The 25,398-nt window shown below is 39.5% G+C and overlaps 1 protein-coding gene across 1 annotated transcript in view; it reads left to right on the plus strand.

Moving 5' to 3' along the window:
• Snrpd3 (small nuclear ribonucleoprotein D3 polypeptide) overlaps positions 1–12,364 on the plus strand; it is an 18,099-nt gene extending 5,735 nt beyond the window's left edge. The window contains exons 3-4 of the mRNA XM_026412523.2: positions 7,596–7,788; positions 9,765–12,364. Coding sequence (XP_026268308.1) covers positions 7,596–7,788; positions 9,765–9,826 — 255 coding nt within the window. The 3' untranslated portion in view covers positions 9,827–12,364. The remainder of the gene's footprint in view (positions 1–7,595; positions 7,789–9,764) is intronic.
• Positions 12,365–25,398: the final 13,034 nt, after the last annotated feature.

Here is a 25,398-nt window from a genome sequence, read left to right on the forward strand (position 1 = left end):
TATTTTTAGAAGTAAAATATGGCTTCTTTTAGGGTCCCTTGGATATTTCTAAGATAACCTATTATAATACTTTTTTTGATATTTGGAAATGTAATGAAAGCATGCATTAAACCTGTGACGAGATCCCCTGAAGTAGCATTGAGTGGGTCAGAGGCTACTAGCAGTTCTGTGCATCTGTGGTTTAGAAGGTAGTGGCCTTTACTTTCCCCTATAACCTCACAAATGCAATGCAAATATTGTCTGGTGACCAATTCTGAAGATTATAACAACAGCTATGGGTGATATTATACTACTACTTTTGCTGTGAGCATCCTCTTAAGAGTGTGGATGGGGTTGAGCAAGGGCCCTTGTGACCTGCCGCATGATTCTTATTAGCCATTTTTTGTTTGTAGCAGAGATGTGACATCCCTCATCTCTTGTCCAACGTGGGGATGTAAGACTTAGAACTAAAGGCCCCTAATGGTGCAAGTTTCTGTTCTTTGTCTCTCTGTACCCAACAAAGACTTAAACCATCTTTATTAAACATCAAAGGAAGAACCAATCTTAAGTAAGAATGCAAGTGTGATGTAGTGGTACATCTTTTAATTCCATTTATTCAAGAGGCTGAGGCAAGAGAATTGAAAGTTCCAGGCCAGCCTGGACAACTTAGCAATACCCTGTTCAAAATAAATTAAACAGGGGTGGGGATGTAACTGAGTGTAGAGCACTTGCCTAGCTTGTATGGTTTAATACCCAGTTCCACAAAAAGAAAGAGCCCGGTATTTGGTAAAATATTTAAAAACCATGAAGACTTGAAGGTGAGGGATAATGAGAAAGAATAAGCATGTAATTTTAGCACAAGACCACATACAGGTAGCCTTTGAGGGAGATCTTTATGACTGTAGTTTTTGTTAGAAGTCCAGTGTGCAAGGTTCCAGAGTGTCTTCATAGATTCTTAGGGAATGCTGGGTGTCTTCTGGCTCAGCTGGTCAGTATTCCAACACTTAGGTCATCATATAATTTTTTAATGATGAAAAGCTATTATATAAATGTTTTTTACAAGTCAAGAATGTTATTCCAATTAAAAGTGAACATAAGACATAAAATGGGTGACTCACAAAGGAAAAAATATATAAATGGAATATAACATGTAAAAAAAGGCCTTAAGAGTCAAATATGTAAATTAGCAAATAAGAAGAATATTCAAAGTTGAAAATAAAATTAATTATGCTACCAAGGATTCCTTGATAAACTGTCAGTAGAGGTGGAAATTCTACTGCATAAAATTCTACTGTGTATCCTTTCTGTTAAATGTGTTTACCATATGTCAGTGTGGAAAGAGTTTTAAGAACCAGTTTAATATTGTAGACAAAAATATATGTGCCAATGTATCCATTGCTGTGGTATTTTTAGTAATGAAAACCAACATTTCTGTTAATAGAGCTAAATAAATTGAGGTTAAACTACGATTACGTAGAATATTCACCCTGTAAAAATGGATGACTATTTAATGTTTGGAAGCATGATTGATGTAAGTTGGGGAGGATGGTTCAAAACTCCAAAATGTTTCCAATTTTGCAGAAATAAAACTAAAAATAAATGATACATATAAATACATGGAAGAAAACAAGTGTTTGAATAGTTATTTTGACTGAAATCATGCAGTTACATTCTTCATCTGGGTTCTGTAATCCCTACTTTGGGAGGCTGAAGCAAGAGGTTCACTTGAACCAATGAGTTTGAGGCCAGCCTGGGCAACATAATGAGGCCCTATCTCAAAGAAAAAGATAAAAATTTTTGTTCCCCCTTGCCCCCCAAAATAATGAGTGGAATAACAAGAAAAACAAAATGATAAGCATGTGTTAATTAATGTGTGTTCATAAAGTCTTAAGTAGAATCTGAGAGTAAGGATCAGATCCATTTCATCATAAACAAAGTGACAAAATTTTTACAAATTTTGGTGAAAGAAAATGATAGAATTGTGAGTTCTGTAAAAGCTGAGATGGTGCTTTTGGAGCTTTGACATAGAGTGGACTGCACTCATCATACTCCCTTACCCCTTAATACTTTTGTATTTTGTGTTTTCTAAGAATAAAGATAGGTAAGTTCATAAGCTGATATTCCCATTACAACAGTGGCAACTAAGTGACTACATCTTTCTTGTGTATGTGTGTAATTGTCCTAAAAATGTACATTTCTAGCATGTTGATAGTCCTGAGGCACCCCCTAAAGATACAGAAAGAAAAATCAACTCAAACTCCACTTGGTTTTTCCTAATACTTAGCAAGCAGTCACTTTTGTAGTGTTTACCAGTCAAATTAGTTTCTCCTAGTTTAGTTCAGTCCTAACATTTTTTTTTTGAGAGAGAGAGAGAGAATTTTAATATTTATTTTTTAGTTATCGGCGGTCACAACATCTTTGTTTGTATGTGGTGCTGAGGATCGAACCCGGGCCGCACACATGCCAGGCGAGCGTGCTACCGCTTGAGCCACATCCCCAGCCCAGTCCTAACATTATTTATGTGGAGATAGCATCAGATATCATAGGTTGAGGGCTTGGTCTCCAAGACTGCCACCATCCTTGAGATGCCAATTGCAAGCCCTAGGTTGTTTTATCTGTGCTTCTGACCAACTTATGATAAATTAGGGGTCCACTACCCCCTCCTTTGGTACCCCTAATTTATACCAAGTTGGTCATGGTTTGATCAATTTGCTCAACCAGCTCCCAGAATTCAGGAAAACACTTATGTTTACTGGTTTACTCTGAAGGATATTAAAGAATATAGATAATCAGGACAAGGCAGTGGGGAAGAGACATTGGAATCCCCATGCCCTTTCCAAGGCATCACCTTCCTGAAAACCTCTGTCTCGTGGCACTCTTGTCTTTTGGGGTTTTTATGGAGATTTTATTGCGTAGACATGATGAAAATATGGACAGACAAGTAGAAAGGCAATTGGGCAAAAAAGCTATGGTCTAATGCTAATAGACTAAGTGAGGAAACCCAGCAAGACCAGTCTTTATGGATTTTTCTTGGCCTTTCTGTCTAGTATTCCTTCCTCCCAGATACAGGACAGGACCTCTCATAGTCTGCTATCAGACAGTGTAGGTCAGAATTTCTTTATGACCAGCTCTAAGATAGAAAGGCAGAGAAAGATAATTTTTATGGCCTGCCTTGGTGAAGAGATGTTCTAGTTTCTATTGCCTGCCTTGGTGGTAGTGGAGGAGTTGTGAGTTAGGAACCATGGATGGACTTTCCCTCAAAAAAAAAAAAAAGGTAATATATATATATATTTATACATACACATACACACACACATATAAATATAATATATATATATAATTTATTTGTTTATTTATTTTTTCATATCACAACACAACCCAGCATTACTTCACAATCTTGGAGCTAGAGCTAGCTGTTTACATCTCAGTGTCAAGAGTTATTTCAGTTGTGTACCTGGCTTTCACCATTTGTGTTTCATTGTGGCTGTTTAGGTAGTTGATTAAACTCAATGTTCCATCCTAACTTTCATGAAAACAGTCCACTCAAAAGATGGTGTCTTTGGCCATGTTAGTGCACACCCGTAATCCCAGTTACTCAGGAAACAGGAGGATAGCAAGTTCTTGAACAACCTGGGCAACTCGGTGAAACCCTGTCTCAAAAAAGTTTGAGGGATGTAGCTCAGTGTTAACATGCCCCCTGGGTTCAGTTCCCAGTACTGCAAAAAGAGTTTCTACCTTTCCTTTGGCTTTATGGGGGACAACTAGTAGTACTGTGAGGCTGTGCAGCCATTTCCCCTCTGGTGTTGCAAAGAAAGCATGAGAACAGTAGTGAGCCTGAATCTTAGTGTTGAAGTACGTGTCTTTTTGGCATTAGAATCTCTTGTTCAGCCAGGACCTGAGCTATTTGTGAAAGCACACAAGGTCTTATTGGACCTGTGTGATAGCTTCCTTTGGAGAGTTTCAAAGCAGGGTGGGATTCTTACAGGGAAAGAGAGAGATGTGGCTTAGCAGTAGCACGGCCGCTAAAATAGATATTTTTAATTATCATTCAGATTTGACCTTTTCTGAGATTCTGTTATGTGGTAGTTAATTGAGAGCTTAGACATAGTTTGTTTTGTTTAATTGGCTCTTTGACACTTTCAGGAAGGAAGTATGTTGCCGTGGCTAAGTGTATGGGTTTAGAGTTAGATGGACCTGGGTTCAAATCCCAGCCAAACTACATAGGGGAAATGTGATCCTGGGTAGAATAGAATGGTTAAGGGCACAGGGCTCCAGAGATAGATCTGCCTCTGACAGGCTATGCTACTTCATCTCTCCAGTGGGGCTGGGGATGGTGTTTGTACCATCTCTCTGGTAGGGTCTTGAGGTATAAAATTCATTACTATGGCAAATCAGTCACCTGTGATAGCTCCCAGTGTCTAGTCAGTACTCAAGAAGTATTGGCTTTGTTACATTTTTTTCCTCACTATAGAAAGGAACTGGGTCTCAGAGAATTCTTCAGAGTACCCAGGGTTAAACTCCTGGATACAGATGACAGTACTGCTAGGTCTCATTCAGTTAGAGGGCCTCAGCCATTTTTGTCTTCTAGAGAGTTATGGGTATATCTGGTATTGGGGAGCCTGGTGGAATGCAGGTTTTTGTCTTGAGTAATAAACCATAATTGTGTTCATTTGTGGCACCAGAGGTGATGATAGTCTTCAAGGGAAGAATAGGAGTTGTGTGAAAATTAACAAACTGGGGGTATGGAGCCCATAGCAGAAGGCTTGATAGGAAACCAGAACCCTATTGCCCCTGAAGGTAAAACAGAAACAGTGAATTGAAGCTCTAGAAACCATTCTAGCTGAGTGCACAGTTAGAGTGGGGAAAGCCCAGAGCATTGTTGGTCTTTTTTTATTCTGTGTTTTCAAGCAGAGACTACCTAACCAGGTATCTTTTGAAGAGCAAGTAAGCATAAGATAGCAACAAGCAAGACAGAAATCTGGAGAAAACAACACACTGTTGTTAGGCTTAGTCCATTCTGAGTAAATTACAGTCTTCTTGCCCATATGAGCAGAGGCGACAACCAAAACCTGATGCCTTCTGCATATCCCCTGGGTCTCCTTCGCCACTTCCTTTCCTCCTCCACATCTACTTACGTATGCAAAGGAAGTTGGTAGTGTCATCAGAAGAGAGAATTGGTTAAGATGTTCAAGGAAAGGGGTTATCCTGAGAAAATTATTACTTTAGCCATATTTGCTATAGACATTGGCATAACTGAAAGAGGATATCAGCAGCTCTATGACCAGTAGCTCAGCTGTCCATAGACTCCCAGTTATCCTTGCTAGTCAGTGTGGCTCTCTCATTGGAAAAGGTGGCGGGGGATGTGCACCCCAATTCAAGTGAATGGGCCATCACTATTGCTGGCATTCTACAATCCATTATTGTGTCAAGCACATCTGTGTGAGCATGTTGAAATTTCCCCAGAGGGTATGACCATCCCTACCACCCAAGCCCAAGTTCTCCAGTCATCTTTTTTTTTTTTTTTTGAATTAAGTTGATATATAGTTTTAGATGGAACACAGTATCTTTTTCTGTTTATTTTTATGTGGTACTAAAGATTGAACCCAGAGCCTCACAGTTGCTAGGCTGTACCACTGAGCCTCAACCCAGACCTCTCCAGGACAAGTATCTCACAGGCAGCAACAGTGAACTTGCCCCACACTACCCCTTTCGTGTGTCTTAACCCTGACTTAGAGGGACTACCTCTAGAGGCTTATATCATTCAAGGACAGTTTGCCATTTGACAGCCAGTTTATCCAAGCTCCACCAGTTGACAGTGCATCGGTCTCGCTTTCCCATGGTGACACATGGCAATGCTGGATGCAGTGCAGGTTTGGATGCATCTGCTCAGACTACTTTTCTTTCCAGATACTTTTCTTTCTTGATTGGCTGTTATGATTGGGCATTGAGGCACCAAATGGCTGGTGTACAGATCAGAATTGTGAATCCAGTGGAAGGATCTACTGATAGGCAGATCTACTACCAGTATTAGTGTAGCTCAAAATCTAATTAGTCAATGTCAGGCTTCCCTTGGACACAGATGGCCTGAGGAACAGCTAAACAATGCAGATTCATCTATAATTCCTTTGCTGTTCACCCATGATACATCTGTGTAGTTTCTGAACAGTGATCCCATTTTAAAATAGTTTACATAATTTCAGTTAATAAACACTATCATCCACTTGTGATTGTTTAATTAAAACATTTAATTCCTTTTTCTGTTCAGTCATTAATACTGAGGTCTATGTCTAGTTTTATAAGTGTTTCCCTGTTTTTTTTTTTTGCTCGTGAATTTTTCTGTCATAGAAATGTAAGAATAAAATATTAATACGTTTCAGCTTACTTCTGTAATGTCATAAATTTTAAAAAAAGATGGACTGGAACTTTATGAATAGAAATTGGACACACACACACAAAGATAATTCTCTCCTCTATTCAGAAGACTACTTTGGTAAATGTGGCATCTACTGAATTTGATACTGGCAGATCTGTATTCCTTCCTACACCCAGCATGTCTGCTGGCTGCTCTAACCTAGAGGCTCCCTCCCTCCAGCCCACATCTGCCCATGTTGGCACATTCCACTTCTTAAAGTGTGGTCTTAATCCTGTTAGCCTTCCCTCTGTCCACAAACTTGAGTGATTCATCTCTAAAGTGATGATCCTATCCTCAGTCATGATTCTGACTCAAGGACCCAGTCCTTGCATTCTAAAGGTTCCTGCCTGAGTGCCCTCCTTCTTGTTTAAGCTTTTGCCTCATGCCTCTTTAGTATTGCAAACCCTGGGAGTGGTACTGCCATCTCCACTTCTTAGGCCGTATACTATAGGAGAGTCAGAACTAAATCTGGCCTATGCTTGTAACTTTCATGGTACCTTTGTAATCTGAGTTCCAGGAAGGTGCAGGAGAGGACATGGTTTGGATAAGCAGTTAAAAACCATTTGAATTAGGGTTTATCATCATCAAGAACTTTTCATATACTGGCCCAGGAGACAGTATAGTCAGCAGAGGTGGGGCTCTGGAACCAGGCCATCTGTTTCCAAACTGTTGCCCCCTGCATTCCAGCTCTTTGACCTCGTACACATTCATTGTTTTTTTTTTTTTTTTTTTGTTTGTTTTGTTTTGTTTTGTTCTGGTTTTTAATCTGTGAAAGTTGAAGAGTTTATACCTACCCTGCTTAATGCAGTCCCTGGCGCATACAGTGGTACCAACTATTATTGTGATAGTTCACCAGCATTGCCTAGTTATCGCACAATGACAGTTTTTGCAATTCTAGACTCCCCTATCCACCAGTCAAAACATCTGTTCTCTGTTAGTGCTATTAATCGATTCTCTTTGTTTGTTTGTTTGGTTTGGTTTGGGTGGGTGTGTGCATCAGGGATTAAAGCCAGAGGCACTTAACCACTCAGCTACATCTCCAACCCTTTTATTTTTTACTTTAAGACAAGGTCCCTCTAAGCTTCTTAGGGCCTCACTAAGTTGATGAGGCTGGCCTCAATCTTGTGGTCCTCCTACCTCAGCCTCCTGAGTTGCTGGGATTACAGGTATGCACCCATTGATAAGCTGGTAATTTTTTTTCCAGATGTCCAACATCACAGTCACGTACAGAGATGGCAGAGTAGCACAACTGGAACAGGTGTACATCCGTGGCAGCAAGATCCGCTTCCTGATTTTGCCTGACATGCTGAAAAATGCACCCATGTTAAAGAGCATGAAAAATAAAAATCAAGGTTCAGGGGCTGGCAGGGGGAAAGCTGCTATTCTGAAGGCCCAAGGTAGGTGCTCCTCCTGCATGGGTTTTTGAATTAGGGCTTATCTCTTATATTTTAGGAAAAGGTCCAGTTACTGCTTATGGGCAGTGGTGGACTTGACCTCAGCTGTCTTCACACCCAGTACCACCCTTTTTCCCTGCAGCGTTGGGAGACCCTCTGAAATGGTGGGGTCTTGCCTGATCTGATCCCAGTTATAGGGCTTATGCAAAATCCAAAGTGGCTCTTTAGAAATTAGGCAAGACTTCCTATCATTTAAGATAAATTAAAGGGCCTTCCTTTTCAGAAGTTCTATCCAAGAGGCCTAAGGATAGTTTGCTCTTACCTAGTTTGCAGAGCAGAGATATATCAGGATGTGAATGAACTGATTTTTGAAGCAGTCGGGGGCAGCATTCCTAGAAAGACTTGTTGATATGTGTTGATATCCAGCTTGTACTTGGTGAGATGCTAACAGTGGGAATCCATTTCCAGACAAGGAATATGTGTTTGAGCCATCTTTACCCAATAATGGGCTAAACTTCCGGTTTCTTTGTTTTGCAGTGCTGAAGATTGAGCCTTATGCTAAAAAAGTGCTCTACCACTGAGCTAATTCCTCAGTCCCAGGATTTGTAGCTTCAAAGCTGCTTATATTTGACAATAAATCCCTCTTTTAGCACATTCTAGAAGTGTACCAGCCTTTATCTAGTGACAGCCAGGCTGCTTTTCTTAAGGTTAGCCTAGTCAGGTTTTATACTTGGGCCCCTTTAGAGTTCTGCTACATTGTTAGGTAAGAAAGCAAGTGTTATCTCTTAGAAACTTCCTAGTGTGGAGCAAAGATTTACAGTCAGGGAAGGCCTTGGATCCTTCATTTGTATCTTTAGCTGCATATTTTACATATTTGATAGTGATATAGCTTTGAGTTTAAAGATACAATAATATAATCTTTTATAATGCCCTCAAAAAACAACAGTTAAGCCAGGCGAGGTGGCGCACGCCTGTAATCCCAGGAGTTGGGGAGGCTGAGGCAGTAGGATTATGAGTTCAAAGCCAGCCTCAGCGATGGCGAGGCACTAAGCATCTCAATGCAATGCTGTCTCTAAATAATATACAAAATAGGGCTGGGGATATGGCTCAGTGGTCGAGTGTCTCTGAGTTCAATCTCTAGTACAAAAAATAAATAAATAAATCTTTTGCCCTTTGGTTGCCATGATTGACCTAGTGGAGCTGCACCATTTCTCCAGCCACAGGGGCACTGGCTGGCTATGCACTAAAAGGCACTTGGCAGTGAGTTTGCCCACACTTCTGACTTCTGCCTGAACCACCTGTGCCTCTCTCAGACCTCTCTCAGTCCTGTCATCAGGTGGATGGGTTCTCATGGAACTCTCCTCCCTCTTCAGGACAGCTCCAGGCTCTGGAAGAGCAGAGAAGGTTGAGACTCCAGTTCGTAGCCATCAGAATATTTTCATTTGTTTTTCAAATCCTCTGATGCCCTCCTAGACCTCTTGTGTTACAGAGGTCCTTTGTATAAGGAGTGTTATTTTGGTTTTGCTATTATGAACCATTACTGTCATACAGATAAGCTCAAAGAATAAAACCCCTTTTTCAGAATTAACAGATATTAACACTTAATTATTTGTTTCAGATTTTTAAAGTGAATTAAATGCATCTGTAACGTTTTATTTGCTTAACCTAGCCCAGCCTTGGGAATTCATCTTTTTTTCTGTGTCCTCAAGACCACCTTTTCTCTCTGTACTGCTTCTCACCTCTTGTATCACTGGACTAGAAGGCAGGAATCTAAGTGCTAGCTCCTGCTCTAATGGCAGTAATCACCCCCACCCCACCCCGCCCCAGCCCTCTCTGGGTCTTCATCCCCTTATTATAAAGTGCTGTGGGTCAGGGAAATGTTCAGTCAGGTAGCCTTTCAGGTCCCTTTCAGAGCTGATGTCCCAGGATTTAAGCTGCTCCATGTTGTGACCTGTTCTCATCATTTCTATTCCTTTCAGTGGCTGCAAGAGGAAGAGGACGTGGAATGGGACGTGGAAACATCTTCCAAAAACGAAGATAATTTTCTCTGTTGAACAGAACTTTACTCTTCTTCTTTTAGATTATCTGAATTCATGGGGATAGGTGCCTGTATGTATGTCCTAGGTTTTGTTTGGGGATTTTTGTTTTGTTTATTGACATTTTTCTCTTTAGATCAGAGGAAATGTCAAACTAAATAAATTTGGTTATTTTGTTTTTTGAGAAAATACGGACTGTGTGTTCATTTTAGAGTTTGCTTTGGCAGCAGGTTAAATTTTGACACCCTGGGGGGTATCTTGGAAGAATGCCAATACTTTGAAATAACACACTTATGGATAAGAGTTTAAGCTGTTTTTCCAGGCTAGTTGGTTGAGCCCAGAAAAGCCCACCTCAAGAAGCTCCAAGAACACAGATTGTCTCTTTTGTCTTCGGATGCAGGTGCTTAATATGGTGCTTTGTTCAGTTGCCTTTTGTGGAAATGTCATCAGCTCAGCTTTAGCAACACATGGCCAAGATGACTTGTGAAAAAGTCCAGTACTGTGACCTCTGGTAGTCTGGTAATCCTCGTGGTTCAGGATTTGGGAAAAGTAATGTAAATCTACAAAGTAATTCAGAAGATATTTTTGGCTCCTATCTTGGCTACATAAGCAGTGTTGTGGTGGTTTTGGGGAACAAATCTTTAGGAATTTATCAGAGCATCTCAGCATTGATTGGCACATTAATCATTAATGTAGAAAAGATAAATTAGAGAGGATAAGATATGCAAAGCAAATAATTGTGACAAAAATCCAGAGATTGAGAACAACTCAAAGAAGTCTGGCCAGGGTTTAGTACAGGGTGAGCTACAACATAAATCTTCAAGAGAAAAAGGGATCAGTTTTTTATCCTTAGAATTTGCTTATTAAATAAGGTTGTTCAAGTAATGGAAAAGGAAGAAGAAAGTTGAACATCAGCTTTGTCTTGTAATCATAACATTACCAAGAAGTATCAGTTTCCAGGATTCTTACAAAGTACTTCTAAAGAACAAGCATCAGCGAGTTGATCAAATAAAACAGGCACGTTTAAATAAAGTTTCAAAGACTATCTCCTCCTATCAGCCAGTGTCCCTTCTGGTGCTTCAGCTGCTCCAAACAGATTTGGATAACGTGTCTGATGTCCTCTCTAGGCAGAACTCTTCCCCAGAGGGGCTGTGGGGTTGGTGGCCATCTCAGATGAACTTGTTCACTGTGAATGGAATTGAAAGAGTTCATTTGTTTGAGATTTGACCAGGAGTTAATTTGTTACTAATATTTTTGGTGAGAAAAGGGTACTACCCAGCCATTTTTTTTTAAGAATTTAATATTTATTTTTTAGTATTAGGTGGACACAACATCTTTGTATGTGGTGCTGAGGATCAAACCTGGGCCGCACGCATGCCAGGTGAGTGCGCTACCGCTTGAGCCACATCTCCAGCCCCACTTGCCAGCCCTTTTAATTTTACTGGGTCTCCCTAATTGCCTGGGGCTTTCCAAAATTGCTGAGGCTGGCCTTGAACTTGAGATCCCCTCTGAGATTATAGGCATGCACTACCACACCCTGCTAGTTTTTGTGTTTTTTTTGAGATGGACTCTCCCTATGTTCAGGGTGATCTCTAACTCAGTCAGTTTCAGCCTCCTAAAGAGCTGCAACTACAGGTGTGCACCACCACACCCAGCTTAGATAAGACTTTAATTAGTGCTACATTATATTTAATAGTAATGAATTACATCCTGAATGTGAAAAGCTAACTTTAGACCCTAGAATCATGCAATAATACCAGTCTTGCATCATTCTGCACACATAAAAACTACCTTCCTAGATACTAAAGAGTGAAGAGGGTTCTCATGTATGGTTATTTCTAATTAAATATTTATACTATCAGTTTCAAAGTTGTATAAGTCATAAAGAAGAGTAATCTAAAAGGGCTTTTTAAGTAGTTTGGGGGGGTGTCCCCCACCCCCACATCACCCCCACAAGGTCTTGCTAAGTTGCTCAGGGCCTCACTAAGTTGCTGAGGCTGGCTTTGAACTCTTGATCCTCCTTCCTCAGCCTTCCAATCCGCTGAGATTGTAGGCATGCACAACTGCATCCAGCTTTTAAGCAGTTTTATATCCTACATTTCAGGGGGAAAGAATCATTATCACATGTTGGGGTTTAAGTGTGCAGAGTTTAGCTCCCTCAGCCTGACACTTTGCAAGAAGCTGTGGCTGTGATTTAGGTCAGCTGAAGGCATGCCTCGCTAGGAGGAGGAAAGGTCCTTTTCCCCTTATCACAAGACACAAGCTTCTGCATGGTTTGGCCTAGAGGAAGAAGCTTCCTGCATACTGGACCTGGGAACAGTACATTCGGGGATTAGATAATGTCTACAAAGAACTTTGGGAGGGTACTTATCAAAAGGAACAGGAACAACTTGAATTTAGCTCTGTGTACCCGCTGAGGCATGATATTTGGGCTATGTGGACGAAGTGTTACTGAAGAATTGCTTGCTTTGTTAGAAAAGATTATAAAAGAAACATGCAAATAAACCTCAGCATGCAGTTGCAATTGCTGCCTTGGCTCTGCATCCCCTGTGTCCCGGTGATTTCGCGACCCTTACCCAGGGACCCGAACGCACTAGACGTTCACAATCACATATTGAAAACATATTTCTGTAGGTTTAATTATACTTAACAGCTCTCCTGCCCTGTCTGCCCCATTCTCTCATTTTTCCTGCTTTAAGACAATCCTTTTCAAGTCTTGGTTGATTTGTCTCAATATAAACTCATTCGCGTGGCTACTTTCTGTTTCTTTTTTAGGCATTATATTTGAATTATCTCTCTGCCTCCTACACATACCTTGTATGTACTACCCATCTCCCTGATTGTAATTCTGAGTCAGTCATATTCACTTTAATTATGATTGGGTAAATTATTAATTCTGATCAATGTATTAGACTAAACTACAGAATTTTCCCCTAGAAGTTATAATCCTCTTGCATTTTATTTGCTTAGTTTTCTATATATCACAAATAGAACTCCAATCAACACTCTAGTCTTATCTGAAGACCTTGATGCCTCCTCTATATTTTATTCTTGATCCGCCCACTATCATCTTGTTTCAACTGGTATCATTAACTTGAGTCTCCTGTGATGACTTCTCTGTGACCTTTTCCTCTCGGTTTATTCCCTTACTGGGGTGGCGGGGGGGGGGCGTATAAAAGGGATATGTGGGAAGTAGTTTTTTTGAGAGACTACGTGTATGAAAATGTTCTTTCACATTTTTTATTAGATATGAAATTCTGAGTTGGAATTAGTTTAGTTTTTTTCATATTTTATTTTTTTATTTGTAGTTGGGCACAATACCTTTATTTTATTTATGGTGCTGAGGATCGAATCCAGGGCCTTGCATGTGCTAGACAAGCGCTCTACCACTGAGCCACAACCCCAGCCCGAATTAGTTTAGTTTTGCTTCAGAGTTTTGAAGGCATTGCTACTTTGTCGTCTAGTAGCTAGCCTTGCTGTAGAGGAGTCTAAAGCCATTCTGATCCTTTGTATATGACCTCCCCCCCCCCACCTTCCGTTGTAGCATCCTGAAACTGCACAGTGTTCATACCTTGATGATCATCTATTTTCTTGCTTTGTGACAGGCCCATGATGAACTCTTTCAAGATGTACTCTTGTCCTTTGTTTCGGGGAAATGTTCTTAAATTATTTGCTAATGATTTTCTTCCTTTTTTTGTCTTTTTTTTTCCTGAAATTTCTGTTATTCAAACTTACCTCTATTCTTATCTTTACTGCCTCTACCATGCACCCCCTTGCCATTTTCTTATCTTTTGATCTTCTTTATGTAATATTAACTTCAAGTTGATTCTAGAAAGGTCCCTTTGTCCACAAATCTGTTCCTGCTAGAGAATAAGGTAACAGCTTTTTGCCCAGTTGGGGAAGAGCAGTTAAGAACAAGTTTAAATAGGAACATTTAAGCATGTTCTCTCTAAAGAAAACATTTTCTTTGAAAACATATTATTTTAAAATTTTTATTTTTGTGGTGTTGGGAATCAAACCCGGGGCCTTGTGCCCTACCACTAGGCAAGTGCTCTACCACTGAGCTATACCCCCAGCCCTATGTAACTTTAAATGAAAAATACTTAGGTGAGATTAAAGAAGATATAGAATAAAGGATGAGAGCTGGATGCATGGTGCACACGTGTAATCCCTTGACTACTTTAAAAGGCTGAGGTAGGAGGGTCATAATTTTGAGGTGAGCCTGGATAACTTAGCAAGACTGTCTCAAAATTAAACCAAAGCTGTCATGGTGGCACACGCCTGTAATCCTAGCAACTCAGACAGGAGGATCATGAGTTCAAAGTCAGCCTCAGCAACTTAGCATGGCCCTGTCTCAAAATAAAACATAAAAGGTCTGGGAATGTGGCTCAGTGGTTAAATGCCTCTGGGTTCAATTCCCAGGACCAAAAAAAATAAATAAAACAAGAAAGGACTGGGGATATAACGTAGTTGTAGAGGACTTGCCTAGCATGCATGTGCAAGGCCTTGGGTTTGATCCCTGGTACTGTAGGGAGTAGGGGGAGAATAAAAGATGATCTGATGGAAAGATAACTAGACCAAGATTTAACAAAGATTTTGATTCTAACTATCACTACTATCATTTTTCTCCAGACCCCTGGTTTCTTATAAGGGAAAGTTTAGAGTCACTTGATTCCCTGTTACTGACTATCCCAGCTTCTAAACTCCCCTGCTGGACATTCCATAATCTTTTTAAACAAGAGGAAAAAAAGAAAAGCATACAGGATTTTCTCTTTTCCCCTGCTAGTGGCCAAGAGGAAGGTAATTGCCTAGATTTATATGTGCCTGGAAAACAGGAGCACAGTAGTCCCTCTAAGAATTGAGAAATTTATTTATAAGAGAAATTCTACAATTGCTCCAACTTAAAGCCCTGTAAGAGTTTCCAGACTATGGCATCAGGGGAAGAGGACTGAAGTGGACCCTACAGACTGCCTAGGTCGAGGATTCAGAGATGCCTGAGCAGCTAGTGTTCATAGGTCAGAATACCAAAGAAGAAGCTGTTTAGAGAACCCAGGAGAGCTGCAGAAGGTCCCTCTTGAATATCTAGCAGAGTACAGATTAGCACATGACTGAGGGAACAAACTGAGACCAGGGAAAGGATCATGAAAACGGATTAGATGAGTGCTTGGCATTACTCAGGCCTGTTCATACCAGCCAGACAAAAACTCAATTCACATGATATTGGATAGAGTTTTGTTTACAAATGTACCCAGGATTTTGATTTAATCAAATATAGTAAAGCAACAGACGTGGAGACAACTGCCTTCAAAGAAGAATTATTGCAGTTCCTAAGAGAAGGGAATATGCCATATGCAGAGCCATATGGGGAAGCACCCGGGTGAGTCAGGAGGCAGAAAGAGCAAATGGAGAACATGGCTCAGAGGCTTTATTGTGGTTTCAGCATGGAAGAATGAGTGGGTAGGCACATTTGAATAATTGCTTTAGGCTTTAGTAACAAGGTGGTCTTTAATTGTTAATTTTCTGGCCCTGGGGTGATTTGGAGTAAGGCAAATACTGGCTTAGTGTGTGAGTTAGATAAGGATGTGCTTGTGGGTGTGGACTTTGATTTGATTGGTTTATATGTGAAAGGTATGCTAGCAGATTGTTTGTAATCTCTCAGAATTAACTAATTCTGGGAGGGGCAGTTTCTTTAGGATTAAGAAGGCCCCAAAATGTCAGAACATCATAAAATACATAAAGTAAAAAACATGATTAATATAAGAATCCAGGAAGATCTTACTTCATAAATGAGGAACAATTAGCCATAGACTGGACACTGCCTTGAACCTGCCTAACAAGTCATAAAAACAAGACTTGAAAGAGAAAACTTACTTTTCCAGAACAACAGGACTCAAAAAGATTTTAAAGGAATATAAAAATATGCAACATCCAGGTAAAACAAATAATGTCTGGTATCATAAAGGGCAAAGTACAATCGATAATGCTAATAATCAAAAGAAATGCAAAGCTGATACAGATGTTAGATTAGCAGAGAAGAACATTTAAAAAGCTATAACTATGTATGTCCAAAAGTTAAGTAGAGGAGAAACCCAAATTAAGTTTCTGTAGCTGGGGATGTGGATCAAGCGGTAGCGCGCTCGCCTGGCATGCGTGTGGCCCGGGTTCGATCCTCAGCACCACATACCAACAAAGATGTTGTGTCCGCCGAGAACTAAAAAATAAATATTAAAAAAAAATTCTCTCTCTCTCTCTCCTCTCTCACTCTCTCTTAAAAAAAAAAAAAGTTTCTGTAGCTGGATGGGATTAACAATAGATTTGACATTGCAGAAGAAAAGTTTAATGAATTTGAGGGCACTGCTAAAAGGAAAGAAAATCTGGGAAAAAAAAGTGAACTGTGGGACAATTTTAAATGGCCCAATATATGGGCAATTGAAGTCCCCAAAGTAATATAAGACAAAAATTATTTAAGGAAATAATGGCCAAAACCTTTACAAACTTGATAAAAACTATAAATCTATAGATCCAAGAAGCCAAATGAACTCCAAATACAACTCAAAACTAGTGGTGAAGAGAAAAACTAGTGGTGAAGTAGCCAGAGAAAGAAATAAATGGCAGAATCTAAGAAATAAAGATAATGAAGGTAGATTTCTAATTGGGAACAATATATGCCAGAAGATGGTAGAACAGCATTTTTATACTGAAAAAAAATGTTAATTTTGAAAATTTAGGAAAAACATCTTTCAAAAATGATGTTAAACTAGATGGATGGCACATGCCTGTAATCCCAGTGGCTCAGGAACCTGACACAAGAGGATCATAGGTTCAAGGCCAGCTTCAGCAACTTGATGAGTCTCTAAGCAATTTACTGAGACCCTACCTCAAAATAAAAATAAAAAGGGCTGGGGATATGGCTTAATAGTTAAGTACTACTACTCAGGTTCAATCCCTGGCACAAAAAAGAAAAAAAAAAAATCATGTTAAAGACCTTTTCAGAAATACAAAGGCTTAAAAAAATTATCTCCAAGATAATTACCATACAGAAAATACTAAAGGACATCCTTCAGGCAGAAGAGAATTTAAATCAGGTGGAAATCTTGATTTACACAAAAGAAGGAAGATTACTATTGATTTAAAGTTAGGTAGTCAGTGTAGTTAGGTAAATCGGGTCTAATATTGAGTGAAATCTAAAATGGAGGCCATACTGAGAATGACTCAGGGAAAACAGGATAACTCATGGAATGTTTATGAAGTCCTGAAAAGGCCCTAGGCCAAAGTCCACCTCAAAGAAGTGTTAACCAACAGCCCCAACAGATTTGGAAATAGCCCATCCCAGAGAAGTGATAATCCCACCCCAAAGGTGATAATTAGGCCCACCTGTGTCCCACCCCTCGGGCCTTCCCACCTACATTCCATCACTGAAAGAACTATAAAAAGGGGAGACAACCGCACTTCCACGGATTCCACCTCTTGGGTCCCCTTCTTCCTCCGGGAGAAGTCTTTTCTGCTGTCCTTTAATAAACTTCTAATCTCTACTCTGACCTTGCCTCGGTGTGCTTCTTTGACGTTATTCTTCAACATCGGGGAAGCAAGAACTCGTCACCAGTCAACAGCGGTAACACTATTAGAGTTTATAGCATATGTAAAAGTAAAATGTGTGATAATATTATAGAGACCAGGAGGGGAGCAAGGAGTGTACACTACTATAAGATTCAATATCACTTGAAGATAAACTATAGTAAGCTAAAGTATATAGGTTGGGTATGTGGAAGTGCATGCCTGTGAAACAGGAGGTCGTCACAAGTTTGAGGTCAGTCTCAGCAATTTTAGCAAGACCCTGTGCAAAATGAAAAAGATAGAGATGTAGTTCAGTGGTAAAGTGCTCCTGGGTTATTTCCTCAGAACCAAAAGAAAAATAAATAAATAAAAGTACATAATATACACTCTAAAATGACAAGAGTTAAGCCAATGGTCATATATCCATCAACTCATGAATGGTAAATAAAAGATGTAAAATACAACATAGATGACCTTTGAAAATATGTTTAGTGGAAGCAGCCAAACACAAAAGGCAAGATGTTATATGATTCCATTTACTTAAAGTATTCAGAATAGACATATTATGGGCTGGGGATGTGGCTCAAGCGGTAGCACGCTCGCCTGGCATGTGTGCGGCCCTGGTTCGATCCTCAGCACCACATACAAAACAAACGTTGTGTCCGCCAAAAACTAAAAAATAAATATTAAAAATTCTCTCTCTCAAAAAAAAAAAAGAATAGACAAATTATAATAAAGATAGCAGATAAATGGTTGCCAGAAAATGAAGGGAAGGGAAAATAGGGTTTGCCTGCATGATGAATATAGGGTTTCCTTTGAGGTAATGAAAATATTTAGTAATAGTTCAGTGATAAGGATTGCACACATTGTGAATACATAAAAACCACTGAACTGTACATTTCAAAATGGTTAAAATGGTGAATTATATGTGAATTTTATTTCAATAAAAAATTATTAAGCTAACAAAGGACAAATGGATTCATAAATTATGCCAAGATAAGGCAGAAGAGGAGGAAAGGGGAACAGGAAAATAGTAAACAAATAGCAAGATGACAGACTGAGACTATTTAATAATCATATTAAATATAAATGGTTTATACACTTCAATTAAAAGGCATGAGTTGTCAGATTGGAATTTTTTTAGATTTTTAAAAATTTGTTGATAGTCCTTTGTTTGATTGATTGATTGATTGATTGATATGTGGTGCTAAGAGTTGAACCCAGTGCCTCACACATGCCAGGCAAGTATGCTACCTCTGAGCCACAACCCCAGCCCTCAGATTGGAATTTTAAAAAATAAAACATGCACACAAAAGGAGGAGACAATTACATGCTCCCTATAAGAAAAGCATTTGTAAAAAAAATATTTTTAGAGCCTCACCGTTATACATAGTAGTTGTGCTCATTCCAACAAACTTACACATGCTTAGAATTCTTTTTTTTTTTTTTTGTAGTTGTATATAGACTAATGCCTTTATTTTATTTTTATGTGGTGCTGAGGATTGAACCCAGTGCCTCAGGCATGCTAAACAAGTGCTCTGCCACTGAGCTACAGCCCCAGCCCCACATGTTTAGAATTCTATTTCAGTTCATGATCCCCCTTTCCTCACCCCAAGAAATACACTCTAAATAAAAAGACATAAATGTTGTAAGTAAATGGATGGAAAAATGATAATATACTATGCTAACAAAGGACAAAAAAGAAGCTGCAGTAGCTACATTAATATCAGGCAACTAGGGCTGGGGATGTGGCTCAAGCGGTAGTGCGCTCGCCTGGCATGCGTGCGGCCTGGGTTCGATCCTCAGCACCACATACCAACAAAGATGTTGTGTCCGCCGAGAATTTAAATATTAAAAATTCTCTCTCTCTCTCTCTTCTCTCCTCTCTCACTCTCTCTTTAAAAAAAAAATATCAGGCAACTAGATTTCAGGACAAGGAATATTGCCAGGGATAATGAAGATCATGATGATGACAGGGTAATCAGGAAATGACAAAAATCTTAAATATTTTAAGCATTTAATAATACATCTTCAAACTATGTGAATCAAAGATTGATAGAATTGCAGTAAGCAATAGGGAATTCCACAGTCTGATTTCAGCATACTTCTTTCAATAATTTGTAGAGAGTGTAGGCGGAAAAATAACAAGAATATAGTATATTTGAACAACGCTATCAGTCAACCTGACTTTCTTACTGAACCACCAACATTAGAAAAATACATATTCTCAAATGCACATAAAACGTTTAACCATATTCTGAGCCATAAATTGGTCAAGTCATACTTTTTAATCTCAGGCCATAGTGAAATTAAGTCATAAACAGAAAGATCCTTGGGAAATCTCTAAATATTTGGAAACAAAAAATAATTTTTAAGTACCCCATGGATCAAAGGAAAAAAAAACTAGAAAGTATTTTAAATTAAGTGAAAGTGGAAACAATATATAAAGGTTTATGAGATACCACTAAAGCAGTATGCAGGAAGGTAATTTGCAGCACTAAACAACTATATTAGGAAAAAATGTCTCAGATTGATTACCTCAGCTGTATGAATATCAGAAAAGTAGATGTCATTTAAGAATCTAGAAAAAGGGGCTGAGATTGTGGCTCAGCAATAGAGCACTCACCTAGCACATGCGAGGCCCTGGATTCAATCCTCAGCACCACATTAAAAATAAATAAATAAAATTAAAGATACTGTATCCAACTATAACTAAAAAACAAATATTAAAAATTTTTAAAAAAGAATCTAGAAAAAGAAGTCAATGGAATGTAAAGTATCCAAAGAACAGAAATAAGTTTTTAAAGTACCCAATGAAATAGAAAACAAACTGATAGAGAAAAATCAGTAAAACCAAAAGATAAGTCTTAGATAAGATCAATATAATTGATTAACTTCTAGCCAGACAGATACAAAAGAAAGGGGGTAGAGGGGGGAAATGAAGGGAAAGACATAATTACCAGCCTCTGGAATGAGAGATGATATCATTACAGATTTTACAGATCTTGAAAGAATAAGAATATAGTAATAGAATATTGTGAACAACTTTATACCAAAAAATTCAACAACTGTGATGAATTGGACAAATTTTCTTGAAAGACCTAAAATAGGAAAGCTCATTCAAGGAGAAATAGATGACCTGAAGTCATGTATTTATTAAATCAATAGGAATTGTAGTTTAAAACCTCCACAAGGAAAACTCAGGCCCACATAGCTTCACTGGGTAAGTCGTTCCAAATATTGCGGAAGAAATAATATCAGTTCTACACAAACTCTTCAAAAAAGAAAAAATAGAAGTGAAAGAAGTGTTTCTAGACTTACTCTATGAAACCAGCATTAATTATACCAAACCTGGCAAAGATATTAAAAGAAAAACAGATAAATATCTCATAAACATATACATAAAAATCTAAATGGAAGTAGAGCAAATAGAAGGAAGGGAAAGAGGGCATGTGAATATTAAAAAGTGACCAAGTGGGTTTTGCCCTTGGAATTATTTACTCTATATTCAACAACCAATAAATGTAACACCATGTTAAACTAAAAAGGAACCATATGGGGGCTGGGGATGTGGCTCAAGCGGTAGTGCGCTCGCCTGGCATGTGTGTGGCCCGGGTTCGATCCTCAGCACCGCATACAAACAAAGATGTTGTGTCCGCCGAGAACTAAAAAATAAATATTAAAAATTCTCTCTCTCTCCTCTCTCACTCTCTCTTTAAAAAAAAAGAGTAATTATAAAAAAAAAGAGCCATATGATCAAATGCATATGATATATGCAGAAAAAATATTTGACAAATTCTAATATCAATTCCTGATTTCAAAAATGAATAAAACACCTAGACATGATGGTACATGCCTGTAGTCCCTGCTACTTACTTGAAGGCCAAGGTGGAATAATCACATGGACTCATGAGTTCAAGATCAACCGTGGCAGCATAGCTGCCCCATCTCAAAACGACAATGACAAAGCAAATTAGGAATAAATGAGAAAATCCTCAACCTGATAAAAGGCATCTATGGAAAATCTACAGCTAATAGCATATTTAATGATGAAAGACTGAATGCTTCCCCCCGCAAAATATCAGAACAGGAAAGGGCTGTCTACCCTCAGTACTTCCATTTGACATTGTGTGAGAGACTAGTCAGTGCAACTGGGCATGGAAAAGAAAAGATATCCAAATTGGAAATGAAAAGTAATTATCTTCAGTGGCACACTCCAGTAAACCCAGTGGCTTGGGAGGCTGAAACAGGAGAATCATGAGTTCAAAGCCAGCCTCAGCAACAGTGGAGCACTAAGCAACTCAGTGAGACCTGTCTCTAAATAAAATACAAAATAGGGCTGGGGATGTGGTTCAGTGGTTGAGTGCCCCTGAGTTCAATCCCTGGTACCCCACCCCCAGAAAAAAGGAAATATCTGTCTCTTTCTCTATGACATAATCATCTAAGCTGAAAATCTGATGAGATAGACAAAAAAGTTAGAACATTTAATAAGTTGATTTAGTAAGACTGAAGGATACAATCTAATATACAAAATACACAAATATAAAAATATCAATTGTGATGGTTGTACCTATCTATGAAAATACTAAAAACCACTGTATACTTCAAATGGGTAAACTACTTGTGAATTAGAACTCAATAAGACTTTTTAAAATGAGTTGTATTTATACATGCTAGCAACAAACAATTTAAAATTCAAATAAAAATACCATTTACGATAGCATCAAATATATGAAAACTTGGAGACAAATCTGATAAAAAATTGAAGAGGTCTGTGCACTGAAAATGACAACATTCTGCTGAGAAAAGTAAATTTTAAGTAAATGGAGATGTATACCTTGTTCGTGTGCCACAAGACAGCATTGTTAAAATGTCAGTTCTCTCCAAACTGATATATAATTATGATGTATCACAATCAAAATCTCCCTACACTTTTTTTGGTTGAAATTAACAAAATGAATCTAAAATTTATATGGTAATGCAAACCATCTGTGGTAACAAAACAACTCATGAGAAGAATTATAAAGTTAGATAATACTTCATGATTTCAAGAGTTCTAAAGCTAGCCATGTGTGGTGACACGTGCCTGTAATCCCAGTGATTTGGGAAGCAGAGGCAGGAAGATCACTAGTTCAAGGCCAACCTGGGCAATCTAGCAAGACCCTATCTCAAAATACTACTGAGTGGAGCTCAGTAGTAGAGGGCCTCTGGGTTCAATTCCCAGTAAAAGCTATAGTAATCAAAACAACATGATAGAAAAATAGATCAAAGGAACAATAAAGTCTGAAAGCAAACTTTTCAAAAGCACTGAGCTAATGCATTGAAGAATGAAAGCGTTTTCAACAAATGTGCTAGAGCAGGGGCTGGGGTTGTGGCTCAGAGGCAGAGCACTCGCCTACCATACAGGGTTCGATCCTCAGCACTATATAAAAATAAAGACATTGTGTCCAGCTATAACTGAAAAGTAAATATTTAAAAAAAAACAAATGTGCTAGAGCAAATACACATTCATGTGCAATAAACAAACCAAAACTTGAATCTATGCCTCATACTATATAAGAAACAATTCAGAATGGATCATAGATCTTAACATACAACCTAAAACTGTAAAACTTGTAGAAGAAATAGGAAAAAGTCTTTAGGATCTTAGGTTAGGAAAAGAATTAGACATGACACGAAAAGTACCATCTATAGAATACCAAACTGATACACTGAACTTTACCAAAATTAAAAACTGTTTTGTTCTTTGCTGAGCATGGTGGCACATGCTTGGAATCCCAGCTACTCAGGAAGCTGAGGCAGGAGGACTTCAAGTTTGCGACCAATTTAGACCCTGTCTCAAGAGATAGAGCTCAGTGGTGGAGAACTTGCTTAGCATGTGCATGAGGCCCTGGGTTTGATCCTCAACACTGAAGAAAAAAAAAAAATAGTACATTTCCTATCTCTACTCTTCTTCCTGCATCCACTGGCCTCTTTGGAAGGCACTCAGTTTAGATGACTCCTGAGGTGACCATCCTTGGCAATGGCCTCTAAGCTATCTGCAGGAGAAGCAGCCTTGTGCAGGGATTAACAGACTAAAACCAGGTTACCTGGACTCATGTGTTGGCTCCTCCAGTTGCTAGTTCTGTGAACTTGCACAAGTCATTTAACTTATTCTTGCCTCAGCAAACTCACCCGCCTCCCACCCCTGCCAAAACTAAACAAAACAGAAATGGTAATTGAAAGGAAAGTGACCACAACACTCAGAGCGACCAAGAGATTTTTATTGCAGCAGTGCAACAGAGGAGAAAAGAGAGAAAGAGAAAGAGAAGGAGAGAGAGAGAGAGAGAGAGAGAGAGAGAGAGAGAGAGAGAGAGAGAGAGCAAGAGAGAGAGGGGCCCGGCAGGAGGGAGTTTTTATAGCCCAAATCTAATGAGGTCTCTGGGTCTGCAAGCTCCCTTGTTGGCACAAGGGGGAGGGGGGGTTAAGTGTTCAGCCTTGAGCAGGGGTTGAGTGTTCAGCCTTGAGCGGGGGCTTGGGCATTTGGGCTTGAAGCCAACAGGTGATAAAGAACCAGACAGAGGGTTTGAGTGGTTAGGTCATCCTCCAGCTAACTTTGTTTGGCCATGCCCTGCAGACAACTTACTCAGCCTGTCCTGCACCTAACAGTAATAGCACCTACTTCCTTAAAGTGCAAGAAAAACTATAGGAGTGTAAAGCAATCAGAACTGCTAACAGGCTCAGAAAAAGGCTATGAAGCTGCTTGTTAAATAAGTAAGCGGGGAGCTGGAGATGTATCTCAGTGGAGAGCACTTGCCTGGCATGCATATAAGGGCCTGGGTTCAGTTCCCAGCACCAATAAATAAATAGTTTCAATTCTGCTTAGTGCCAAAGGTTTGGGCTCCTGCCATTGCTACCCAGAGAGCCTAGGAGGAAGCCTTGACGATGTTGCAGCATACCTTCCCACACCCCCAACTTGGTAGATGCTTTCCATACCTCATGTCACCCTGACTCCAGGAGACAAGGAAAGATTTTTATACCTAGTTCCCACAATGAGGGAACTCTGAAAGCACCATACTGCTAGGGAGTGATGGGAATGGGACAAAGCCTAGGCCTGTTTGCCTCCAAAATGGCCTGAGTAAGGCACACTGTCTTCCTCAGTCTGGAGCTCAGGCTTCAGCTGTCTTGGCCAGTGCTTTGTGCTTCATCAAGCTGTGTGAGGCACACTGTGGTTTAACTGTGTCCTCCAAAGTCCACTCAATTCCCAATGTAGCAGTGTTTAGTGGTGAGAATTTTAAAAGACAATTGGGTCATAAGGACCTTCATAAATGAATTAATGTCATTATTGCCATAGTGGGTTGTTATAAAGGTGACTCTGGACCCCTTTGTGCTCGCAAGTGCTCTCTTGCCATATGATACCTTCTGTTGTGTTATGACACTGCAGGAAAGCCCTCACCAGATGCAGCTCTTCGATCTTCAACTTTTCAGCCTCCAGAACCATGAATCAAATAAACTATTGTTTATAAATTATCCAGGTTGTGGTATTCAGTTATCAGAACAAAATGGACTAAAACAAGGCACAAGCCCTTGCTTCCCAGATCTCTGTGTCCCTGCCTGTGGAGTGTCCTTGCTGGTGGTCATAAGGAGCCTGTGAAGGACTGTGAACACTTTCACAGGGGAGGCCACCCTCATCCATGTCTCCAGAGCTGTCTCAGAATCTGGCTCAGCTTCTGCATTGAGTTTCTCCAATCAAAAGGCAAAGAGATTGAGACCATCTGCTGCCACCCAGATTCTCCAGCACCTTGTTGAGGACACCTGGCTCTGGTCCTCTCGCACCTTGGCAGGAATCTCTCTGAGCAGTGACATCCAAAGGTTCGTGGGCTGGCTTTGAACCAGTAGTGGGCAGGGAGAGAGGACGACAGGAGGAATATAGAAAGCTTGGCCTTTCCCCAACAAGGAATTTTCAGAGAGCTCAGATGCATGTGCATGTGATGGGTTCCTCAGCCTGCTGGGCCTAAGACTGGCCTTCCCTTCCTTCTTTCCA

This window comes from Urocitellus parryii, chromosome 3 (assembly GCF_045843805.1).
Source record: "Urocitellus parryii isolate mUroPar1 chromosome 3, mUroPar1.hap1, whole genome shotgun sequence".
In the NCBI taxonomy this organism is placed as follows: Eukaryota; Metazoa; Chordata; class Mammalia; order Rodentia; family Sciuridae; genus Urocitellus; species Urocitellus parryii.